The sequence below is a fragment of the Ochotona princeps genome, chromosome 24 (genome assembly GCF_030435755.1).
Source record: "Ochotona princeps isolate mOchPri1 chromosome 24, mOchPri1.hap1, whole genome shotgun sequence".
NCBI classification, from domain to species: domain Eukaryota; kingdom Metazoa; phylum Chordata; class Mammalia; order Lagomorpha; family Ochotonidae; genus Ochotona; species Ochotona princeps.
This window is the reverse complement of record NC_080855.1, coordinates 8,194,994-8,219,738: the sequence shown is the minus strand read 5'-3', so window position 1 is coordinate 8,219,738 and position 24,745 is coordinate 8,194,994. Positions and strand designations below refer to the sequence as shown.

The window sequence follows — 24,745 nt, the reverse complement described above, 5'->3', positions numbered from 1 at the left end:
GCGTCCAGGTAACGCGCGCCCCACACCAGCCGGCTGACCCGAGCCGCCCACCCGGTCCGGGTGCTAGCGGGGGGCGCGAGCGCAGAGGCTGGGTAGCCGGAGGGGCGAGGGCGCGGGGCAGATGGCTTGGCCGGACGCGGGGGCACGGGGCCTTCCGGACGTGACCCAGGGGTGGGGGCTCCGCCTTCCTCCTCGCTCCGAGCACAGCGTCCTTGGGTGGTCTGGCGGAGGCCGCTGCGGGCGTCTACGCGATTTGGGGCGGCGGGATCGTGGAGGGGCCGTTTCCCCGGAGGCGAGTGCCGAGTCGCGGCTCCGAGGCCGCCCCCTCGAGCTGGCTCCCTGCCCGGCATTCCCGTGGACAGTTCCGATGAATTCGCCAAACGCGCAGGGAGACGCGCCACCCGGAGCCCCGCCGTCTCCCTGACCTACTTGACCTGAAGCCCTGCAGTCGGACTCCCCCAGCCCCCCAGGTCCTCGGCTCCTGACTGCCCGCCACTGCCTCTCTGCTAGGTGCCCGCAGAGGGGCCCATCTGCTGCCGGAGGGAAAAGGCGGCGCCAGGCCTCCCGAGCCAGTGGGACAGGTGGGCGGCCCCCTGCCTGCCTACCCTGCCCCCCCCCCGGGGCCTTGGTCGGGCTGCCCAGCCGCGGGGGAGACCTTCACCCTGGCGACCCCCGAAGCCTTGTCCCGGGGCAGGGTCAGCACCTGGCCAGGGGGCTCACCCGGCCTTTCTGGGGAGCACTGGCCCCTGGGCTGCCATGGGGGGAGGGGCAGGGCGGCTGCTGCTGCCGTGTGAACCCATTCTCCTTCGCCCAGTCCTCTTGTGCTGTGAGCACTCCCACCAGTCAGTGTAGGCTGTCCTTTTCCTGGGAGGCCCTGCTGTGCTCCAGGCTGCGGGGAGGGACGCTGCTGTTGGTGGGGTGGGGGGAGTGAGATTAGCAGTGTGACCCGAACCCTCCAGGCTCTTACCCCTAACACAGGGTACCACTGCCCTTTTAAGATGTGTGTACTTATGGGCCCGGCGGTGTGGCCTAGTGGCTAAAGTCCTCGCCTTGAACGCCCCGCGAACCCACATGGGCGCAGGTTCTAATCCCGGCAGCTCCACTTCCCATCCAGCTCCCTGCTTGTGGCCTGGGAAAGCAGTCGAGGACGGCCCAATGCATTGGGACTCTGCACCCGTGTGGGAGACCCGGAGGAGGTTCCACGTTCCTGGCTTCAGGTCGGCGCGCATCGGCCCGTTGCGGCTCACTTGGGGAATGAATCATCGGACGGAAGATCTTCCTCTCTGTCTCTCTTCCTCTCTGTATATCTGACTTTGTAATAAAAAAAAAAAACCAAATCTTTAAAAAAAATAGAAAAAAAAAGATGTGTGTACTTACTTACGGTTTAAATATTTATTTATTTTTATCGACAAAGCAGATTCAGAGAGAAGGAGACCCAGACAGAAAGGTCTTCTGTCCACTGGTTCACTCCCCAAGTGGCCATGGTGGCTGGAGCTGAGCCAGTCTGAAGCCAGGAGCCAGGAACTTCTTCCGGGTCCCACGTGGGTGCAGATATGGGATCCCAGTGCATGCAAGGCGAGGATTTCAGCCGCTGGACTATCGTGCCAGTCTTAGGTTGGTGTGTTTATTTAAACGGCAAAGCGCAGAGAAGGACTGAGTGCGGGCTCTCTGCTGTTTCTTCTCCAAACGGCCCAAGACCTGGGAGGGGGGACTCCGTCATGTCTCCCTTGTGGGTGCAGCGGCCCAAGGACCAGCGCTCCAACATGGGACACCGGCCTTGGAAGCAGAGCCTTTTTAAAAAAAAAAAAAAAAGATTTATTTAATTTTTACCGGAAAGTCAGATATACAGAGAGAGGAGGAGAGAGAGAGGAAGATTCACTCCCCAAGTGACCGCAACAGCTGGAGCTGAGCTGATCAGGAGCCAGGGGCCTCTGTGCGGGTACAGGATCCCAAGGCTTTGGGCTGTCCTTAACTGCTTTCCCAGGCTACAAGCAGGGAGCTGGATGGGAAAGAGGGCTGCCGGGATTAGAACCTGCACCCATATGGGATCCCAGTGAGTTCAAGGTGAGGACTTTAGGTGCTAGGCCACCGCGCTGGGCCCAATTGGCCCTTTTCATTACTGGCTGCTCTGGGGGAACCGCAGCACGCAATAGCAATGTGCTGGCCAAGAAGATCACTTTGTATGTGCTGCTCAGGCCCTGCCGGGGCTGACCCTTGGGCTGGCCAACCCTCGGGGGCAGGTGCAGGCCTGCAGAGGTGGCTCAGGGGAGCCCCGGGCGGCCTGTTAGCGCCTTGGTGTGAGAAGCTGCGCCTGGTTGTGACAGTAAGGCTCACGGTCAGGCTCTGCCCTTCCCTGGACTTTCCCGACCCGTAAAGTGGTCAGCCCCGCCCCTGCTCACGCAGCGGAACAGGGTCCCTTCACCTTGCATTAAAACCTTCCGTCTCAGACTGCAGACCTGCCCTCCGCCCCGGTCCTCGTTCTGGCCCCGAGTCCCCCGACCCCAGCCTCTGACCTGGACAGGCCACGTGTTGTCCTGTGGCCAGCCACCTGTGGGATCCCATATTCCAGGCCAGCACCCTCCCCGGGGCAGTGGCAGGGTTGAAGGAGGGCTTTCACTCTAGAAGCCGGCGGCATGCTCCCCGGCTCCACCCTCAGGCACCCACGTTTCAAACCCAAGGCAGAGCCCCCTAGAAGGGCTAGCAGCAGAAGGGCACTGGCTGGCGTGACCTGACCGAAGGTTTTGGGGACGTGTAAGTGCTGAAAGTGAGTGAGCCCAGGCCTGGATATGTATGCTGCACGCAGGCTGGAGGCCCGGGTGTCTACACTGGGCCCATGCAGGAGGCCTGGGCATGCACTGGGAGTTCACTCCTGAGGGTGGGATCCAGGAAATCCCTGCCCATGCCCTGACCTGCTCCCACCCCCCCAGGTGCTGCCTAGCACTCCTTGCCACTGATAACTCATACCCTGGCGGCTCTGTGGCTCCGTCTGGGTTTGCAGAGGTGGGTTTTAAAGAAATGTTTAATTATTTGGAAAGCAGTTACAGAAAGGAGGGTGAGACACACCCAGACATCGTCCACCTGCTGCCCTAGTGGTTAGATCAGTCCGGAGGCGGAGCTCCACCCTGGGCTGTGGGCTCCCCAGGGAGGCCGAGCTCAGCTGCTCTCCCCTGCGCTCTGGAAGGGAGCTGGATGGGAAGTGGAAGTGGGGCTTGATTGGTGCTTGGGTGTGGCTTGTGGGAGTGACGTTGCCTTCTGCTCTGGTGAGGTAAGGCTGTCTCTGGAACCCAGGGGCAGCAGAGGGGCTGTTGAAGCCGGGCGGGAACAGCTGGCCCCAGAGCATCAGCACATGGCACCACCTGGCCGCGCCCCCGGCCCTCTGCACCTGCTGGCCTCGGCGGGCTGCTCTAGCTGCTGGACAGTGGGGGCAGGACGAGCCCAGACTGAGGGTGGACAATGTGAGGCCCGATGGGGCTGCCCCCTTCCCTAACAGATGTCAAGATGTGAAAAACAGCGATACATGAAGGATGCATGGTGAGCCCTGGGCCCCAGCTGTGTTCTGTGGGTGCCAGAGCCGGCTGCAGCTGCACACCAGGGACACAGCGGGGGACAGCTGGCTGAGGCGCCAACGGGGGTGTGCTCCCCCGACACTGCCATGCAGCTGCCCGGGGCTGTGGGCTCTGGTCCTGGGGGCCTGTGCTGGGCACTGAGCTGGCAGCTCTGTCCCAGAGCCCCCCTGCCTCCCTCGTCTCCTTGGGCTACTGTGCTGGGGAGTCCACCTGCATCTTGCTCCCCTCAGACTGGCTTCCCCCCCCCCACCCCGGATTGCCCATCCTGCTGCACGGGATGTGCCTGGAGGCCCCGCTGAGCCAGCAGCCCCCAGATGCCACTTACACCCAGCACTGAGCAGGGACACCTGGGCTTGCCAGTGGTCACTCCCGTTCTCTGTCCCCACTGCCTTGCTTGCTCTGGGCATTCCACAGCAGGAAGCTGGAGCAATGGACAGCACACTGGGTGTCTGTGAGCTCTGTCCACGCTGCGGCCGGGGTCAGACTCCCGCCTCCTGTTCCCTTATGTCCAGGTTGAAAGGGGCAGGAGCCCAGCCACAGGCTGGCCTCTCTGCTGAGCCCTGGCCGGTGAGACCTGCCCTTGGGCCGGGGCTGCCTGGCTGGGACCTCTGTGGTCAGCACCCGTCCGGAAAGGACACGAGCCCACCCCTGGCAGCCCCTGCCGCCTGCTTCGCCCACCCTAGGCAGGCCCGGAGAGGGCGCCTGCCCCAGGAGATGGGGAACAAGGGGCTCTTCTCTGCCCCGCACAATGGCCCATTGTGCCCTGCTCCAGGGAGGGCCACGCCAGGAACAAGGGGTGTTTGTGAGGACTGTGCCCACCTGAAGCGCTGCTCCAGTTCACACCTGGAGGCGGCCCCCCTGGGCCGGGGAGGCCCCAAGGCCCAGCTCCCGACAGGCATGGCAGGGTGCCTCAGAGCGACATGGACGCCCCAGGGTCCCTAAACCCACCCTGTGCAGTGTGCATCCGTGCTGAGACCCCTGGCTGAGGAGGCCCTGTGTCACTGCTTTGGCTTCGATATGGGGACGCCGACGTCACTCGGCGTGGCCTTCACGAGGCCCACAGGGCAATGCGGGAAGCTGGGTGGTACGGTGGCGCAGCCCCCAAGGCGGGCGTCGTCACTGACTAGCCAAGCGCTGGGAGCAGATGCAGAACGCAGTGTCTAGTCCTTGAACAGTCCTGGCAAACGCACAGGAAAATCCCCTTCTGCGCCATTCGTCCCCACACCAGCTCTGTCCTGCCCACCTGCCTCCCTGGGCAACGCTGGGCAGTGGCTGACCAGTGCTCCATCCCTGCCCCAGGTCACTGCTGGACTTGGTCCTGTCGGCTGGGTGCGTTGTGGGGCTGCGTGGCCGTGCTCCAGGCCATGCTCGCCCACGTCCTCCGCGTCCAGCTGCGCTGGTCACCAGGCATCCCCCAGGAGAAGGCCGCGAGGTGGGCGCCCAGGGGGCGGGGCCGGGCGGGGCGCGGGGGCGGGGCCGGCCGCAGGGGCGTGGCACGTGTGGGGCCGCGGCGTGGCGCGTGTGTGGGCGGGGCCGGCCTGGGGCGCGGCGGCGGGCGTTCTTCCCCGCACATGCGCAGCGATAGCCCTGCAATGGCGGCCCCCGAGGCGGCTGTGAGGCGGCGCAGGGTTGCGGATGGGAGCCTCGGGCCTGGGTCTGCGCCCGCGCCGGCGCCCGAGCCCGCAGGCGGCCCGGCCCGTCTCCGAGAGGGCACCTTCTGGTTGACCAGGATCGTGCTCCTGCGGGCGTTGGCCTTCGTTTACTGTGAGTGAGGGTCCTCTCAGCCCGGCCCCTGGTGCCCCGACCCCGCGAGCGCGCGTTCCGGCCCAGCCGGGGTCGCCTGGGAGGAATCCCCTGCCCCGGACCCGAGCTTGTGATCCTGAGCTCGGCGGCAGCCAGGCGGGAGCTGCCCGAGGGCCGAGGGGCTGTCCACGACGCCCCGTGTGTGTGTGTGTGTGTGTGTGTGTGTGTGTGCAGAGCCGGGTGCTGTGTGTGTGCGTGTGTGTGTGTGTGTGTCCGGAGCCGGGTGCTGTGTGTGTGCGTGTGTGTGTCCAGAGCCGGGTGCTGTGTGTGTGTGTGTGTGTGTGTGTGTCCAGAGCCGGGTGCTGTGTGTGTGTGTGTGTGTGTGTGTGTCCAGAGCCGGGTGCTGTGTGTGTGTGCGTGTGTGTGTCCAGAGCCGGGTGCTGTGTGTGTGTGTGTGTGTGTGTGTCCAGAGCCGGGTGCTGTGTGTGTGTGCGTGTGTGTGTCCAGAGCCGGGTGCTGTGTGTGTGCGTGTGTGTGTGTGTCCAGAGCCGGGTGCTGTGTGTGTGCGTGTGTGTGTGTGTGTGTCCAGAGCCGGGTGCTGTGTGTGTGTGTGTGTGTGTCCAGAGCCGGGTGCTGTGTGTGTGTGTCCAGAGCCGGGTGCTGTGTGTGTGCGTGTGTGTGTGTGTGTGTGTCCAGAGCCGGGTGCTGTGTGTGTGCGTGTGTGTGTGTGTGTCCAGAGCCGGGTGCTGTGTGTGTGTGTGTGTGTGTGTCCAGAGCCGGGTGCTGTGTGTGTGCGTGTGTGTGTCCAGAGCCGGGTGCTGTGTGTGTGTGTGTGTGTGTGTCCAGAGCCGGGTGCTGTGTGTGTGCGTGTGTGTGTCCAGAGCCAGGTGCTGTGTGTGTGTGTGTGTGTGTGTCCAGAGCCGGGTGCTTTGTGTGTGTGTGTGTCTAGAGCTGTGTGCTGTGTGTGTGTGTGTGTGCAGAGCCGGGTGCTGTGTGTGTGTGTCCAGAGCCGGGTGCTGTGTGTGTGTGTGTGTGTCCAGAGCCGGGTGCTGTGTGTGTGTGTGTGTCCAGAGCCGGGTGCTGTGTGTGTGTGTGTGCGTGTGTGTGTCCAGAGCCGGGTGCTGTGTGTGTGTGTGTGTGTGTATGTGTCCAGAGCCGGGTGCTGTGTGTGTGTGTGTGCGTGTGTGTGTCCAGAGCCGGGTGCTGTGTGTGTGCGTGTGTGTGTGTGTCCAGAGCCGGGTGCTGTGTGTGTGTGTGTGTGTGTGTGTCCAGAGCCGGGTGCTGTGTGTGTGTGTGTGTGTCCAGAGCCGGGTGCTGTGTGTGTGTGTGTCCATAGCCAAGTGCTGTGTGTGTATGTGTGTGTGTGTGTGCAGAGCCGGGTGCTGTGTGTGTGTGTGTGTGTGTATGTGTCCAGAGCCGGGTGCTGTGTGTGTGTGCGTGTGTGTGTCCAGAGCCGGGTGCTGTGTGTGTGCGTGTGTGTGTGTGTCCAGAGCCGGGTGCTGTGTGTGTGTGTGTGTGTGTGTCCAGAGCCGGGTGCTGTGTGTGTGTGTGTGTGTGTCCAGAGCCGGGTGCTGTGTGTGTGTGTGTGTGTGTGTGTCCACAGCCAGGTGCGGTGGGGAGCCCTGGGGCCTCTCCCGTTGGGGTCCGGTGGGGTGGCCCATTGGAATGGAGCCGAGGTGAGGGGCAGCTGTGGAAGGTGAGAAGCCTGCCGGGGGGCCTCTGGCAGGCAGGTGGTGGTTGGAGCCTTTTGTTTCATGCAGTGTTTGGGGTTGATCCTTGCACTCACGAGCCCCGTGTGCAACTTTTCTGTGTGAGATAGGCTGTGGCAAGTGTTCATCTTCTGGAAATCCTGGCTTTTGCCAGGACTGAGAGCTGCACGGTCTCCCTGACAGCCCGGGCATCTCTGGCATCTGGGACGGGAGCAGAGACCCTCTTCCTGGGGAGAGGCTCTGGCCTTGGGCAGGTGCTGGAGGTCAGAACCAGCCAGAAGCCGGCCAGTGGCCTCTGTCTCACTTGGCAGCTGTGGTGACCCTGGTCTGAGCTATGTGGGTATTGGGGGGCAGGGGCGTCTGCATTTTTGGGGTGTCCTGGCCTTGGTTGCTTGGACCCACCACAGTGGCCACCAGATAGCTGTGTGGTAACAGGTGCTTCCCCATGGTGGACGGACATTTGTGTTGCACCTGCTGGGTGCCCAGGCACTGCTGACAATCTGATCCTGGTGAAAGGACCAGAAGCGCGGGCCTGCGCAGTGTCCCACCCTAGGTGGCCCTAGTGTCCTGCCTGCCAGGCTCACACCTGGCTGGGCCGTGGTCTCGGGCCAAGGTGGCTGGGTTCTGGGTGGTTCATGGCTCCTGTGGCAGGATTTGTGGCGCACATAGCTGAGGTGGGGAGCTGTCTCTCTCACACACACACACACACACACACACACACACACACAGCCAAGGGCGGGGAGCTGTCTTTCTCTCTCTCACAAACACACACACACACACACAGCCAAGGGAGGAGAGTTGTCTCTGACACATACATTCACACAACCAAGGTGGAGCTGTCACACACACACACACACACACAGCCGAGGATGGGGAGCTGTCACAGGCAGGATCTGCCCCTGGCAGGACATGGAAGAGCGGGGCTGCTCACAGCTGTTTGAGCGCCTGGCGGGAACCTTGGTCTCCACACTCACCTGCTGTGTGGCATTTAACCAACCTTAGAGGTCACAGCAGCTGGTCAGATCCCACTGATTTGAGTTTTTTTTTTTTCTAATGTTAAATTTGTATTTAAAAGGGGAGGGAGGAAGAGAGAGAGAAAACATGGCTGAACTTCTGCGTTGTTCATTCCTGGAGGCCCCACAGGTAGAGTGGGAGCAGCAGAGGCTTGCACTCAGGTTTGCTCAGCGCTGACCTCTGTCCTGTGTGGCTGCCAGGAGTTCTGGGGCCGGGTGCTGCACCCCCTGCTCCCTGCTGTGGGACCTGGGGCAGAGTGGCCAGGGGCATAAGGGAGGAGCCGCAGGAGCCTGGCCTGGTCTAGGGGCGTGTGGGAGAAGCTGTGGGACCCTGGCCTGGTCTTGGGGCGTGTGGGAGAAGCTGCGGGAGCCTGGCCTGGTCTCGGGGTGCATGGGAGAAGCTGCGGGAGCCTGGCCTGGTCTCGGGGTGCATGGGAGAAGCTGTGGGAGCCTGGCCTGGTCTCGGGGTGCATGGGAGAAGCTGTGGGAGCCTGGCTTGGGGAGCCTGGCCTGGTCTCAGGGTGTGTGAAAGAAGCCGTGGGAGCCTGGCCTGGTCTCGGGGTACATGGGAGAAGCCGCGGGAGCCTGGCTTTGTCTCGGGCATGTGGGAGAAGCTGCGGAAGCCTGACCTGGTCTCGGGGCGTGTGGGAGAAGCCACAGGAGCCTGGCTTGGTCTCAGAGTGTGTGAGGGGCCTGGCCTGGTCTGGGGCGGCTCAGCCTTGCCATGTGCTCTGGCATGGCTTTCAGATCCTCTGCTGCTTCACAATTTCTCATTTTACCCTAGTTATTTGTACAGTGCAACTGAGAATTGAGTCGATTTGTATTTTTAAATTTATTTTTTACTTAAAAGCAAGAGAGATCTTCACTGCTGGTTCACTCTCCGCCAGGCCCAGCTAGGAGCCTGGCCCTTCCCCGGCTCCCACGTGGGTGGAGACGCCAAGGCACATGAATCTGCCTTCCCAGGCTGCATCAGCAGGGAGCAGCTGGGGCTTGAACTGGTGGCCATACAGGTTCTGCTGTCTCAAGTATTGGCTTCCTTGTGGTGGCACAGTGGCGCCCCCTGGAGTTAGACTTTAGAGGGAAAAAAACCTACCCACACTTCGTCCTGACAGGCAGCAAGTCCACTGTCCCTGAACTGTGTCAGGTCTGTCATTCATGTTGGTCTGGAGTATGGCCGTTGGAGACCTCAACCAGCAGGGTGAGGGGGCTTGGCCAGGCGCCCTGTGGGCTCTGGGTGTGTCTGGGTGTCACCCATTACCTGTCCGCATGGATACTGTGCACTTGTGTGTGTGGACGCAGGCACGGCTGCCTAGCAGTGGGAGGGCTGTAGCGGCTTAACCCTCTCTGCTCAGGTGCTTGTGTAGGGTGTGTGCGGTTCTTGTCCACGCAGGCTCTGGGTGTGATGTTGTTGGTCCAGGACTGCTATGGCACGTGTATGATTCCTGTGTGGGTGCTGCCCCTGCCGGGCAGAGGTCCCCAGGTGTCCTCTTTGCTCACTGCCTTCCCTTTCTCGTAGTTGTGGCGTTCCTGGTGGCTTTCCATCAGAACAAGCAGCTGATTGGGGACCACGGGCTGCTGCCCTGCAGGCTGTACCTGAGGAGCATCCAACGGCACTTCCAGGGCAGGCTCGGCTGGGACGCCTGGAGCTACGCGCCCACCATCTTCTGGCTGCTGGACTGGTCAGATGTGAACACCCGGCTGGATGCTGTGGCCGTTCTCGGGCTGGGCATCTCGTCCTTCGTCCTGATAGCTGGCTGTGCCAACATGCTTCTCATGGCTACTCTCTGGGTCCTCTACCTGTCTTTGGTCAACGTGGGGCAGGTCTGGTAAGTAGGACTGGGGCTGCTCGTGCCACAGCCTTGTCCCTGTGCAGCGCCTGGGGAGGCCAGCCAGGCCGCTCAGAGCATGTGGGGCAGCGTCTGCAGGGACTGTTGGGGGCAGGGCCATTCTCCAAGTGCTCCGCCAGCCGCCCAGGCATGCAGGAGGTGGAGGCTTCCAGTTCTGCCCTTCAGGAGAAGCCCACCTGGTCCTATAGGATGTGTGGGTGTCAGCGCAGGAGGGGGCGAGGCCCTGGAGGCCAGAGGCTCCCTAGTGGTAGGCCTGTCTGGCCAGGGCAGCGAGTGAGGGGTGCCATGCTGTGAGCAGTCGCCTGCTGGGAGGACTCTGGAGACTGACAGTCCAAGAGGGGTGGGGTGTTGGAATCTGTGTGGCATGTGTGGAGACAGTGGGACGTGGCTGTGGGGATGCTCGGGTGGCCACTCAGCCCGAGGATGTCGGCTGGCGCCTCCCAGAGCTGTGTCCTCTGGCACGTGACGGTCAGCTCAGCATCTCTTGGCTGGCCGGGCCTGCCAGCGGATGTCTTGGGGAGTTCACATGAACATGGACAGCCTGAGCTGTGGACACGTGTGACCACCTGAGTCATGGCGTCATTGCTGATTTCTCAGGATGGCCTCTGGGTTGTAGCAGTCCAGGGGTGTCCCCACTGAGTGCTGGGTCCTCAGTAGCTCAACTTCCACCTGCCTGCCCTGTGTGGTCACCTGTGTGTGACGTCACGGTGGGCACCCTGCCCTGTGTGGTCACCTGTGTATGACGTCATAACAGCTGCCCTGTGTGTGGCACCTGTGTGTGACGTCATAACAGCTGCCCTGTGTGGTCACCTGTGTGTGACGTCATAACAGCTGCCCTGTGTGTGGTTTGTTGCTGAGGCTCGGTGCTTTTTCTCACCTGACATTTTTTTTTCTCAAATTGCAAAGTCAGATATATAGAGAGAGAGAGAGGAAGAGAGAGAAAGAGGAAGAACTTCCGTCCAATGGTTCACTCCCCAAGTGACCTCAACAGCTGGAGCTGAACCGATCCAAAGCCAGGAGCCAGGAACCTCCTCCAGGTCTCCCACATGGGTGCAGGGTCCCAAGGCTTTGGGCTGTCCTCGACTGCTTTCCCAGGCCACAGCAGGGAGCTGGATGGGAAGCGGAGCCGCCCGGTCATGAGTTGGCTCCCATATGGGATCTCAGTGCTTGCAAGGGGAGGATCAGCGAGTTGAGCCATTGCCCAGGCTCTAAACAAATCCTCAAAAAAAAAAACAGAAGAAGAAAGAACAAGTTGGCGGTGGTGGCTGTGCAGCCTCACAGGCCTCACGCTCCGGCCAGGCTTCCTCCCTTACCATCCTCATGGGAGTTAGACTCCTGTCCTGTGAAGCCTGTCCCCCTAAGGTTGGTTTATTTGCAAGGCAGAATCCCCTCCAGATCTCGCCTCAGTTAGCTCATTCTCTGGAAGGCTGCAGTGCTGTCTGGGCCCAGGAGGCTGGTGACAAGAAACTCCTGTTGTCTGCTGCTGCTTTTCCCATGCGTGCTGTTAGGGAGCTGGATTGGAAGTGGGGTGGCTGGGACTCAGACCTGGGCTCACGTGGGTTGCCAGCATCACAGAACAGCAGCTCAAGCCACTGTGCCACTCACCGGCCCCTTCAAGTACTCTGAAACTGTCACTGTCTTCCCCCCCCCCCGCCGGCTGTCAGCCCTGCCGGGAGCTGTCCCCCAAGGGCTGTCAGCCCCTCTAGGCCCTGTGTGTCCCGGGCTCCCGCAGAGCAGATGCACCAGGGACACCCCAGGCTGCGCTTCTTCTGCAAGGCCCCACGTCAGGGTTCAACCCAGGGGCTGTGGACTGGTGGGCCAAGAGGGCTTCGTCCTTGAGTCAAGGGGTGTCTTCCCAAGGTACCCCTTCCCAGTGAGTGTTCTGGACTGGTAGTGATTTGGTGGCTGACCTGGCGTCCTGCAGGCTTGTTGGCCTCATCTCGTGCCTCCTGGCTCTCTGAGTGTGTGGCGTGGACCTGGCTGGGGCTGGGTAGGGGTGGGGCCTTACTCTGAGCCGGCCTGGCATTGCCCCGACCATCCTGATTCCTTGTTTCCAGCACTTTCCTGGCCTGGCCTGCTGGAGGTAGTAGGGGGCCTTGAGTTTCCAGGATATGGTGTTGGTTGGCATCTACACTGCAGGAAAGCCATGCTCTCTTCCACTGAATGCTAAGGTCACTTTCCCTAGCCCCCGTGGGCCTGGCCTGCACAGCTCAAGGGCCCCATGGCTAGCCAAGTGTTCTGGGCTCGGGTGGGCGTCCCACAGTGGGCAGAGCTGGTGCCTCAGCCTGAGCTGTCTGCTGCATCAGTCACCTGCATACCGTGTGTCTTTTGTCTTGTAGGTACTCGTTCGGTAAGTGACAGCACCCCGCCCCGTGGGAGCTTAGTGTGCGTGCTGGGTACGTATCTGTGTGCACTCTGGGCTTGCCAGGGGTGTGCTGTGTGTGCACGCACAGTCCTGGCCATGCAGGCCCTGTGCAGCCCCCAGCCCAATCAGTGGCAGCTGGAGGGCGCACGCTGGGTGGGAGCAGGGTCCAGAGCCTCAGGAGCCCATGGAGGGTAGGGCTTATCTGGTGATGCATCTGCTAACCCCTCTCCCTGGAGGCCGTGGAGGAGGGTGGGCAGGCAGGTATTGTCTGTGGAGGTACCCTTAGCCCAGCTCACCTGCCGCCGACTCCTCACTTCCCCTCGGCCCTGTGCCTCTGTCCTCCAGTCCTGAGGGTGCTGAGTAGCTCGGACACCTGTGTGCCTCCAGACCCCGCCAAGTCCGGCATGTGGAGTGGGAAGTCTGCATCAGCCCTGTCGGACACCAGCAGCTCGGCCATTCACCTGTTGGCCACCGCACGCTCCTTGTCCAGAGCACGGGGCTGTAGGGCTCGGGCGTCACTGCTGCGTATTGATGCACATTGTGCTTTCAGCAGAGGGCGAGCAGAGGGTTGCTGTAGGCCATGTTCTCCCAGTTGGTCACATGAGCTGTCAGTGGTTACTGGCTCAGCTGGCATGAAGCAAACCCAGTGGATACAACTAAGCAGTGCCCAAGGCTGCCCCAGCTGGTATGGGGGAGTTAGGGAGCTTGGATGTGAGGGTGAGCGGGAGAGAATGGGGGCAGTTTATGTGTGAGGGTGAGCACAATGGCCTCAAATTACAGTTCACAGAGCAGCTTTGTGTGCCCTGTTCTCGCACGTGTGTGCTGCCCTCATGTGTGTTGGCCTCACGGGTGTGCTGCCCTCATGTGTGTTGGCCTCACGGGTGTGCTGCCCTCATGTGTGTTGGCCTCCCATGTGCTGCCCTCATGTGTGCTTTTGAGTGTTTAAGCCCTAGAAGCATTTCCAGTCCCTGTGTCTCTTATCCTGATGGACTTGGGTGTGCAAATGGAAAGGAACCTGCTTGGCGCCCAGTATTGACGCCACAGGCAAAGGGACCAGATGTCAGCCATGGCGTGGAGAGTGGATACAGGGTTACTGCCTGCAGAGGAGTGGACAGTGCAGGGAGCGCACGGTGTACAGGGGAGCTCAGGGTGTAGAGGGGCATGCAGGGTGTACAGGTGTGTCGGGTGTACACACATGCAGGGTGTACAGTTGTCTCGGGTGTTCTCACACATGCAGGATGTGCAGGTGTGTTGAGGCCCTGCTGGCTCCCTGCAGGTTGTCAGGGTGTGACTGGCACAGCTGGGCTGGAAGAACATGAGGTCCCTTTTGTTAACAAGCAGCTCAATTACAGTGACCCTCCTCATCTTCGACGCAGTGTCAGAGGGCGTTTTCTCTGACAGGCCTGTGCCCACCCACGCAGCGGGCATCTGGTAGATGGTGGTTTAGCTGAGAGTCAGGAGGTGACAGGGAGGCGCCAAGTTCCTCCCTGGGTGGGTGAAGTCCCGGCTTCAGAGTCGGCAGATGGCTCCTTGGGCGGTCAGCTGTGTGCAGGCGCTGGGCTTGGTGCAGAGGACGTGCACAGCTCAGTGACTTGTCTGGCTCTGGGGGTGCCACCTCCCTCCCTCAGGGGGTCTAGGCCGTCACTAACCTGCTGTGCCTCGTCGGGTCTTGCCGCACCTTGAACCCCTGAGCTTGGTGCTTCCCGTCAGTGCAGGGCCACCCGGCAGCCGTCGTGGATCAGATGCTGCACCCTCCTGCCCTTAGGTTCGCTGGAAGTTTTGACTAAACCCTCTTGATGTTGGAAGAATCCCCGCCCCGCACTGCAAGGCCCTTGGTGCCCGCATGGCTCATGGTCACTGCAGTGCCTCCCAGTCCCTGTTCCCCGCGGCTCTCTCGTGCTTTGCCCCCCTGAGGGTGAGGGTGGGGGCAGGAAGGCTCGGTGAGCACAGGGTGCCTGCTGGGTGGTCGCCCAAGGCTTCCACATTCCATCTAACCCCGACCTGAGGCCCCTGCCCCCAGTACAGGGGTCCCTGGGGTCTCTGGCCCTCTGGCCAGCAGGGCCTTGGAGTCTGTGTTGAGCTGGGCTGCCTGTCTCCTGAGGTCACTAACAATGCCACTGCCAGGAGATGCTCTCTGGGCTGGACACAGAAGACCTGGAAGTGGTGACATGACTCACCATGTCCCCCTGAGCACTGCTGTGTGTCCTCCCCATGGCACATGGACAATGTTGAGCCTGCGCATCCACCTCGGTGTGGACGCTCCCAAGGCCCCTGGTGGAGCTGGGTCCCATGCAGCCTGGCAAGGGGTATTGGCAAGGTGGTCCAGTGTTGCCCAGTGCCCATTCTGCACGCTCAGGTCGACACACACACACACAGAGACACAGGGACACATAGACACAGATGTGCACACACACGGGGATGCAGACAGACACGGGAACAACACACATGTAGCTAGACACCTGACATGTATCTGGAGACATGTGCACATGGAGACATGCACACACAGACACGTGTGGACATGCACAGAGGCATGGACCACAACGGCTGGAGCTGAGCCAATCCAAAGCCAGGAGCCAGAAGTTCTTCTGGGTCTCCCACATGGATGCAGGGTCCCAAGGCTTTGGGCCATCTTCCACTGCTTTCCCAGGCCACAGGCAGGGAGCTGGATGGGAAGCAGGGAGCTGGGATTAGAACCGGCGCCCATTTGGGATCCTGGCGCATTCAAGGCAAGGACTTTAACCACTATGCTATCGTGCTGGGCCCTTCCATCTCTTCTTGCTGTACACACACACACACACACACACACAAATGCTTGCTCATTCACTCACAGCCAGACAGGTGCCTGCTGCCCCTGCGCATGCCCAGGCCCAGCTTCTACATGGCCACACACTTAGGTCTTCAGACGTTACTTTTTATTATTTTATTTTTTGGAAAGGCAGATTCACAGGGAGAAAGAGACAGAGGTCTTCCTCCACTGGTTCACTCCTCTGACGGCCGCCGTGGCTGGAGCTGAACCAGTCTAAAGCCAGAAACTAAGAACTTCTTCTGGGTCTCCATGAGGGTGCAGGTCCCCAAACTGGGCCATTCTGCACTGGTTCCCCAGGCCACAGGCAGGGAGCTGGGTGGGCAATGGAGTGGCGGGGACTTGAAGTGACACCCTTATGGGATGCTGGTGCTGTAGCTGATGTTTAACCTGCTATGCCCCAACTTCCCTCTTGTTTATCAACTTTGGATCAGAAATGTGGCCCCAAGAGTGATTTTTTTAATTACTAAAGAAGTTCACTGTTTTGCCTCTTGTCACCCTAGTTCCCGAGACAGGCCCGTGCCCCGCTGTCTCAGTGACTGCTGTGGGGGGGTTGCTCCTGGCAGGTGGCCCCTCGCTGGGCACCTGCTGCTGCCCTCACCATTTCTGCACAGTGGGGAGCAGCCACAGGTCAGAACCTCCACTGCAGGAGGGAAGTCCTTAGTCAACTCCTCAGCCAAATAGTCAACTCCACTTTGTTTCCTTGCAGTCATATTGGCCTGTAGTAAGATTTTGTACAATTTTTTTTTTAAATATAAAAAGTGTATTATTTACGTAAAAAGTGGAGAGATGGGGCTTGGGAGGACATGTTTCCATCTGCTGGTTTGCTTCCAAATGCACCTGTTGGGGCCGGCCGAAGCCGCGAGCCAGGAGCCCCGCCGAGGTACGTGAGCAGGGAGCTGGATCAGAAGCAGTGTGGCCAGGGCTCCAACTGGCCCTCTACGAGGGGAGGAGGGCCCAGGCGTGCACTTAGCCTGCTGTGCCACAGCCTCCACTCCCATGCCTGCACACCAACCCTCCCATCCACCTGCCCGCCAGCCGCATGCCCACGTGCCCGCCCTCCCGCTATTCGCCCACCCTTATGTTCATTTGACTGTCTACCTACCCTCACTCCCACACTCCACTCACGCATCCCCACGCCCGCACTCCACTCACCCACCCCATGCTCCGACGCCCACGCCCTTCCCACCCCCACACTCCGACGCCCATGCCCTGCCCACCCCCACGCTCCGACGCCCACGCCCTGCCCACCCCCACGCTCCGACGTCCACCTGCTCACTGCTTTGTCGTGTTTGCTCTCACCAGGGCTCTGTGGAATGCAGCACCTCAGATGGGGTCTCCACTGGGATCCTGCTGCTGCAGGGGCAGTCACTGCAGGCTGGAGACCCCCGTGGCATCCTGTGCTGCCCAGGGTCCTCCTAGGGCTGTGGCCGAGCTGTGCAGCCTGCTTGTCCCCACCCGCTCGCGGGCCTGGGTGGCCTGGTGCTTGCTATGCCGGACAGGGCCGTTGCTTGTTTACTGGCCTGGTGAGTGTGTGGCTTGTGAGTGAGGGCTTGTGGACCCGTGCTGTGCCAAGAACCTGCCCTGGCTGGTACTTGGTGCCCATGAGGAGGAGGGGCAGGTCCTCTGCTGGAGCGAGCTGCTCCATCTCCTGATGCACTACACCTTGGAAGCCATGGGAGTCCAGTATTTTCCCAGCTGCTTGCTGTGGAAGGTTCTGTAGAGAACAGCAAATTGTATTTACCAAGCAGAGTCCACAGAAACTCCAGCATTGACCTTGTTACTTTGACAGGTGACACAGACAGCCACCCTGGGTGTGCCCGTATTCCACATGACATGGTTACCCAAGTCTGACCACATCACACGCTGGCATCATCAGCTACCCAAGATTTGAGTGTGTTGCACAGGGCAGAACTGGGATTCTAAGGTGTTCACCATGCCAGGTGAGAACACAGTGTGTGGGTCCTGCGGGGAGAGCAGCAGTTCAGTGGGCAGGCAGGGCACTTCCCTCGGCACCCAGGACAGGACTGGGCACCTCCCTCGGCACCCAGGACAAGACAGGACACCTCAGCACCCAGGACAGGGCACCTCTCCTGCACCCAGAACAAGAAAGGCAGCACACCTCAGCACCCAGGACAGGACAGGACACCTCTCCAGCACCCAGGACAGGACACCTCTCCAGCACCCAGGACAGGACAGGACACCTCTCCAGCACCCAGGACAAGACAGGCAGGACACCTCAGTACCCAGGACAGGACAGGGCACCTCTCCAGCACCCAGGACAAGACAGGCAGGACACCTCAGTACCCAGGACAGGGCACCTCTCCAGCACCCAGAAGAAGAAAGGCAGGACACCGCAGTACCCAGGACAGGACAGGGCACCTCTCCAGCACCCAGGACAGGACACCTCTCTCAGTACCCAGGACAGGACAGGGCACCTCTCCAGCACCCAGGACAGGACACCTCTCTCAGCACCCAGGACAGGACAGGGCACCTCTCCAGCACCCAGGACAGGACAGGGTATGACAGGGCTCTTCCCTCAGCATCTCCTCAGTCCAGGGTCTTTATGGCCCATTTGGGCAGTGAGATGAATAAGGTCTTCCTCTGCTGGCTGTAGACCCCGTGGCCAGTGGCCATTGCCCATGACACGGAGCTGTCCGTGTGCTGGCTGTGGGCCCACATGGTCACAGTGGCCACTGTGTGTCTGAAGCTGCAGCTGCCCAGACTCGGGACAGGGGTACAACTTGAGCTGTTTGTCCATCACCGACCAGAGCTTTCAAGATCTGGGGAGGGAGATTCCAAGTGTTGGACCACAGCCCATTTCCAGCTTGTCCACATGCTTCCAGCTGCCAGGGACTCAAAATGTTCCAAGGCTAGAGCCCCGGGGCAGAGCCCCTGGAGCAGGTGTTGTTGCAGGGCTCAAGGGAAGCTGGGTCTCGGGTCAGTGTGGTCCCTAAAGTCAGGAACCTGTGCAGGGGCGTGGTTCTTTGTGTTGCTGGGCTCTGAGCGGGCAGCGCCCGGTGCCGTGGGCCTCAATGGCTCGTAGGTCATATGTCGGCAGAGACTGTCCCCCAGCCAGCAGCCCCTGCCTGTGTCAGCAGGAGCACGGAAGTTCTGGTATGCTAGCTCGTAACTTCATACTGAAATGCAGGCTGCAAAAATTAAGAAGACTTGTGAAAGCTGGGGTGCTCTCCTGGGCCATCATCAGAGGCCCCCAGGGGCAGTAGACGTGGTTTGGAGTGAGTGACAGCCAAGGAGGGAGTGCCTGCTTCCTGCTCCCTGGTGCTAATGGTGGAGTTAACGGATTTCCTGTTTCTGGCGGCTGGCACTTCTGAGGGATCCACCTGTCCTGTATTGACTCCCTCCTGAATCGCTGATGCGCCCTTGGGGTGCTTCCTGTCTTGCCCCCCCACCCGCTCCTCTGAGGCTGTGCCCATCTTGCTTCATCCTGGGTCTTGGCCCCAGCCCTCCCAGCCCCACACCACCTTGTCCTGGGAGCCTTAGCCACAGGGAACTGCCTGCCACCTTGGCCTCCGGCCCTGGCCCCCCTGGCCTGGAGCAAGAGCCCTGGCACTCTGCCACCTAGCTCCTTCCTCATGCAGTGCCACCACCTGTTGTCTTAGGACCCCAGTTCTGTGTCAGCCCTGCCCCATCTGCCTGTGGTGCTCTCCACCTGCCTGCCACCCGCAGGGTCCCTTGCTTCCCCCGTGCTCCAGTCATGTGTACCACCTCTCCCAGACACCTGCCTCAGGAGGCAACTGTGAGCACCCTTCTGTGGCTGTGGTACTGCCTGTGGCTACTGGGCTCTGGGAGTCTGGATGAGGGAGAAGTGTCCCCAGCTGTTGGCCTGCCCTGCCCCCGTGGGCACTCTGTCCAGGACCTCCTCTCCTGGCCCTGCAGCAGCAGCCCTGTGGAACTGGATCCAGGCCGAGGCTTCCATCGGGGATGCAGGCTGTCTCCTGCAGGACCCAGCCCGGGAAGCCACACATCTGGTGCTGGGCGCCTGCCGCGGGCTCAGAGAGCCATTTGTGCTTGTGCTCGGAGATTGAGTGGTGTGACACCTTGTAGTGTTAGCTTGCAGAGTCGTTTGCGGACCCAGGGCGTGGAGGAGAGGAGGATGGAGCTAGAATGGGGTCAGTGCATGTGCGGGCTCTTGGCCCTGCAGTTGGATGTTGGGCCTGGTGTTGCAGAGCGGGAAGATGAGGCTTGGGCCTGCGGGGCCGGCGGCTGCCCTCCCTCTGGCTTCTGGCTGTTTCTGCTGGACAGTAGATCCCTCTGCTTTTTTCCATGGTCCCCACGGTGGCCCTGGTGTGGAGCGAGCACGCTCATCTGTGGTCACTGAGAAGAAAGTATGCCTCCCAGGGAGGGAGGGTAGCGTGCCCTGCCATTCCTTCCCTCCCCAGTGCGTGTTGCCTGCTGGGCTCAGCCCTGGGGGCCGGAGGCCGAGCACCTCGGCTCAACCCACTGCCCATTGTTTGGAGCTCTGAAGTGCCATGAAGCTTTCAGCCAGTGGGCTCCGACACCTGTCGATGAGGTGGCTGTATGTGTGGCTCTGATGTAGCTGGGCCTGGGTTTTGGGGTTCATCTGTTCTGAGGACTCGGGGGCATTCTGTGCTCGAGCCCCTCCTGCAGCAGCACGTGAATGGCCAGACATACTCAAGGGAGAGGCACAGTGCTCAACGTCATCGGAGCAGGCAGAGGCCCAGTGCTCGGCGTCATGGGAGCAGGCAGAAGCCGCAGTCATGCAGGTCCAGAGCTGGCCTTGACACAGGCCCATCCACCCTGTGCTGTCCACACGGTATGCACTGGGCACCAGTGGCCTCTTCCTGGTGGACAGTAGGGAGCCCAGGCGCCTCCTGAGCTACCGGCACCAGGGGAACGGGGAGTGAGAGAGCCAGGCACGGCGTGCCACGGGAATGGCCTTTTGGCAGGCAGGTAGGTAGTGACCCTGTGACATGCTTTGTCCATAGTCACCAACCTCACCCCTTGGCACCAGGCCCCCTAGACAAGAACAGTCTGACGCCTTCCCTGCCCTGGCTGCCGCCCCTGGCAGAAGCTGCTGTTTCTGAGGCCCCATGCTCTGCCTCTCCGGGAAACAATGGCGCCTTGTGTGCTCCACACAGCTGCTGGGAGCCACACAGGCCAGCAGAGAGGGTTGCCAGGTGGGCCTGGCCTCCCCTTTCCCTCCCGGAGTGTGTTCAAGGGCTGCGACTGCTCTGGGAGCTGCTTGGTAGTGCCTGCTGCTCTGCCCAGCAAGTGTGAGGGCTGTTGCCTCCACTGGGAGGGGCGCCGGGGGTGCTGGCCTCAGCCCTCCCCTTCCCCAGCTGGGCTCCCCCAGTGCGTGTCCGGCACCGTGACTCATAGAATTCCGCTCCTCACCTCCGTGCAGGTTGACAGGCAGCTTTGGGCCCTCAGGGGGTCGGTGAGGTGCTGGGCGGGGCCATGCTGTCAGCCTTGCCTCTCCGTGCCTGCCGCCTGCTCACAGCTGTCCTGCCTGCTGTGGGGCTCTGGCCTCCCGTGTGTGCCTGCCTGCAGCCAGGGGGCGGGGGTCACAGCCCATGTCCCTGGTGCAGAAGCTCCAGGCTGTACCTGCCAGCCACTTCCTGTTAGGTGGAGTCTGGGAGTGGTGTGTGTCCCGTGGGAAGCAATGCAGACTCTCCAGCTAAGACTGAGGCTGGCGAGAGACACAGCCCATGTCTGCCCAGTTTGGTGCAAGCTGTGGTGCCAAAGTCTTGTTCCCTCTGGTGGGACTTCTGGTTGGGCTCTGACCCCGCGGGACTCTGAGGGAAGTGCGCTGGACAAAGGGTTTCCCTGCTGTCTCTGGGTGCCTGTGTGTCGAAGGAGACCTCTGGGGTGTCTGGCCACTGTCTGCCCAGCCCTGTCTGGCTCTCTATTCCGTGAATAGGTTGCGCAGATCCCTACCTGCAAACCCTTGTGTGGGCACCACCCCCTTGCCTGGCACATCCTTCCCACATGTCTTGGGGCTGAGGTGCAGGTATACCTCCATCAGCGTGGCAGCTGCTGCCCACCTGCCCTGTACCCAGCAGTCCTCTTGCCAGGAGATCCATCTGCTGGCGTCTGCAGTCACCACCTGTAGGGGGCGCACTAGTGCTTTCCCCACCTACAGGGCATGTGCCTGCACAGGCCCCTCTGTGAATACAGCCATGCTGAGTGGGGTCCACTCTTGTCCCTGTGATGCCCACAAAGCCCCCTGGGGTGGCCTGGCCCTGAGCTGTGTGCCCTGTGGTGCCCGCACCTGGAACAGCCTAGACAGTCACTTCTGGTGCCTGGGCATGGGCTCCACAAATGGCAAGCTTGTGAGCTACTTCCTGGGTCTTGGTGCCCCTGTCATGGCTGCCTCTCGCGGTGTCTGAGCATGCTGTCCCCCTGTCACACTCAGAGCAGGCCAGCCCTCAGTGTGGCCCAGGGGAAGAGAGCGCTGAGGCCCCCTCCCCTGGCTCTGCACCCTGAGCACTGCGCACAGCCTCCCTGGCAGCGGCATCCTGTCCGGGCCTGGGCGGGCTCTGTCGCGTCTGCCATGTGTTTTCTTTGAAGGACCTGGCCCTGACACCGCTTTCTGTCTCTTGCTGTCATCACTGCAGGGTGGGAATCCCAACTGCTAGAAACAGGATTCCTGGGGATTTTCTTGTGCCCTCTCTGGACGCTGGCCCGACTGCCTGAGTCCACCCCCACATCCCGCATCGTCCTCTGGGGCTTCCGGTGGCTCATTTTCAGGATCATGCTTGGAGCGGTAAGTAGCGCTTCTCTCTTGGAACTAGATTCCTCAAGTGGGGCCCCACAACCCAGCACTGTGCCGCCTCCCCTGGGGCTGACCCACCCTGGGGCCTGGCCATCCTCTTTGAACTGAACTCTCATCTGCTTTTCTGTGGGAACAGTGCAGCTTGGAGTCCAGGCGCCAGGGTCCTTGAGAGACAGGCCACTGGGCTGTCACAGGATCACAAGCATCCAGAACTTTCCAAAGTTCAGACCAAAGTGGGCCTTGGACATTGCTCTGGGAAATAGACGGCTGTGGTGTAGGATGCACATGCCTGGTCTGCGTTCTTGCACCTGAGGGGCCATGCTGCCCGCCACCTGCCCATCTCCATCTCTGTGTGTCCATCTGCCTGCCCACCTGTTGCGGAGGTCCTGGGAGGGCACTTCTGCCATCTTGGACCCAGCAGCATCCCACTGCCCAGGAATGTGGCCATAGAATAAACAAGGGGGATGAGGATCTAGCATTCCTCAAGAATGCGCCTGAGAGAGTCGGTAGGCAGGACTGCTAGGAGGCGTTGAGAACACCCGGCTGTGAGCCTGCTCCCGGGTCCCTGTGGGCGCCTCAGCTGGCCTGTGCGTGGCCAGCATTGGCAGGACTGCAGAGAAGGCACCCGTGTGCTGGGAGAGCTGGGGGGCTCTCAAGGGTGCAGCGTGAGGACTGGCAAAGCCAAGTGGGGCGCATCGCTCAGGTTTGGTGAGGCCTGGTCTTGTAGCTCGCAGTGGTGGCCACCCCCATCCCTGTACTGACCACAAGGTCCCTTCGTGTGCTTCAGTTGCCTGGTTACCGTCCTGCCCAGGTGACATGTTAGGGCTTCCTGGAGTCCTGGGGCAGGCTGGAAACCACAGGGGACCAGGTTTGGAGTCAGAGGGTGCAGAGGCCATGCTGGGAGTGTCCTGGGCAGGCACTGAGGCAGCGTGGGGCTTCAGGGTCGCCTGATGTGTCAGGTGGTGGTGTGAGCCTGGCCCACGCTGTAGGTGGCAGGGGAGCAGCGCAGGTCCCTGGCTGAGATCAGGCCCTGTCGTTCATGCTGGCTCAGGTTTTAGAACGCCATACTCTGTAGAGGCGGACCCTGCACCACTCCAGACAGGCGTGCCACCCATGGACACCTCTGGGGTCTCACAGCCTGCAGTGTTCAGTGACCAGAGGGCCGGGGCACCTGTTGCACCATAGACTGGCTGTCATCTCAGGAGCGACACACGGTGTGTAGCTGGAGAGAAGCAGCGGCCATTGTGCGGGAAACCCAGGGCTGTGGCATCCAGGCCACCTCTGCCTGTAGCCCAGGATGCTGGGGCTGGCCTGGATTCCCGGGCCAAGGAAAAGGAAGGACCACTGCAGCCTAGCAGGTGGCTGGCCCCAGCTGCAGGGGCCGGGGCTGCTCTGTGAGCTGTCACCACACGGGCACATTCCGACACAGCACCTGCTGGAGATGCAATGGGCCACAGGAGGTCCCGAGCAGGGTGTACAGGCAGGGCCGTGCCAGGAGGTCCCCAAGCAGGGTGTACAGTGCGTGTACAGCGGGGGTGCCAGGCAGGACCATGCCGGGAGGTCCCCAAGCAGGGTGTACAGTGCGTGTACAGCGGGGGTGCCAGGCAGGACCATGCCGGGAGGTCCCCAAGCAGGGTGTACAGTGCGTGTACAGCGGGGGTGCCAGGCAGAACCATGCCGGGAGGTCCCCAAGCAGGGTGTACAGTGCGTGTACAGTGGGGGTGCCAGGCAGGGCCATGCTGGGAGGTCCTGAGCAGGGGTGCAGTGGGAAGCAGCCACCCGAGCCCCACAGAGCCAAATGCTGGCCCAGTCACTCCCTTGGTATGGCCTGTCTGCCTTGTGGTCTGCCTTAGTCGTCTTGCAGGGTCATCTTCCCGGGTCATCTTCCCATCCCTGCCGGCTCAGGATGTCTCAGCATGCTGACCTTTGCCCCCGCCTGCAGCCCCATGTGCTGTGCCCCCAGGCCACCCTCCTCAGCAGCCCTGTCCCCCTAACCCAGGCAGAAGGAGGGGCAGGCCTCCCTGAGCCTCACCTCCCTTTGCCTCTGGCCCACAGCCACTTGGCAGAGCCCCTGCTGTTGTGGAGGGTGTCATGGTAATCCTTCTAGGGCTCCAGTGTCCCAGGGGGGTGTCAGTGGCACCCCATCTCACATGCCTGACGGTCACTCCTCCCAATCCTACCTCGGGATCAACTGGGGGTTTCTGTTCATGCTGTCCCCTCTGCCGTAGGACCAATGCTGCCTCTGTCGTTCTTGGATGGCAGGAAGCTCTGCAGAGCGGGGCGGGTACAGGTGCGTGTGGAGTGAGGCAGGTCCTGCTGTTACAGCCGCTCCTGAGGCTGTGGGGCAATGAAGTCCTGCTGATGGGTGACCGGGGATGGGTGTGGCCACTGGCCGTGACAGATGAGGGGCAAATGGGTCTTTGCCGAAAGGCCCTGCTAGCTGGTGTTGGTAGGCAGTGCCAGCGGCATGGGCTGGCAGTACCAGTGGGGTCCCTGGCACACCGTGGAGCACAGGTGCTTTCTATGGTCACCTAGCAGCTTGTCTGCGGCCACATTCCTGGTGCTGGGAACAGCATTCAGCTGCCCCACAGCTCCTGTTCTGGGGGCGGGTAGAGAGTGGAGCTGCCACGTTCCCAGCCGTGGGGGCTGTGGGTGCCCATGCAGTGCTGGGTTCTGGGTGTCCCCACTCTGGCAGCAGATCTCTCCAGGGGCTGGCATGGGCTGGCCTGTGTGGACATGTCCTGGGCACAGAGCAGGAGGGGCCAGCAGGGCCTGTGGGTCTTGAGAGAAACTTGGTGCTGTGCCCAGGTGGCCATCGCCTGCACACCAGGACACATGTCTACCTGTGTGGACATGGGGCTGTCGTTCAGGCCAGTCTCGGCTCCTGGATAAGCAAGACAGCCCTGCTAGGACCAGCCTGGAACCCTGAGACCCCCCTG

The 24,745-nt window shown here is 61.4% G+C and overlaps 1 protein-coding gene across 6 annotated transcripts in view; it reads left to right on the top strand.

Moving 5' to 3' along the window:
- Window positions 1–24,745, top strand: part of LMF1 (lipase maturation factor 1) — a 34,194-nt gene that overhangs the window by 2,193 nt on the left and 7,256 nt on the right. The window contains exons 1-4 of one of the 6 annotated variants that reach the window (XM_058680419.1): window positions 5,133–5,330; window positions 9,548–9,857; window positions 12,218–12,228; window positions 21,649–21,797. In XM_058680419.1, coding sequence (XP_058536402.1) covers window positions 5,138–5,330; window positions 9,548–9,857; window positions 12,218–12,228; window positions 21,649–21,797 — 663 coding nt within the window. In that variant the 5' untranslated portion in view covers window positions 5,133–5,137. Of the gene's footprint in view, window positions 1–5,132; window positions 5,331–9,547; window positions 9,858–12,217; window positions 12,275–16,842; window positions 16,990–21,648; window positions 21,798–24,745 lie in introns of those variants that run through there. The other 5 variants (XM_058680424.1, XM_058680420.1, XM_058680422.1 and 2 more) reach the window with 5 other exon arrangements.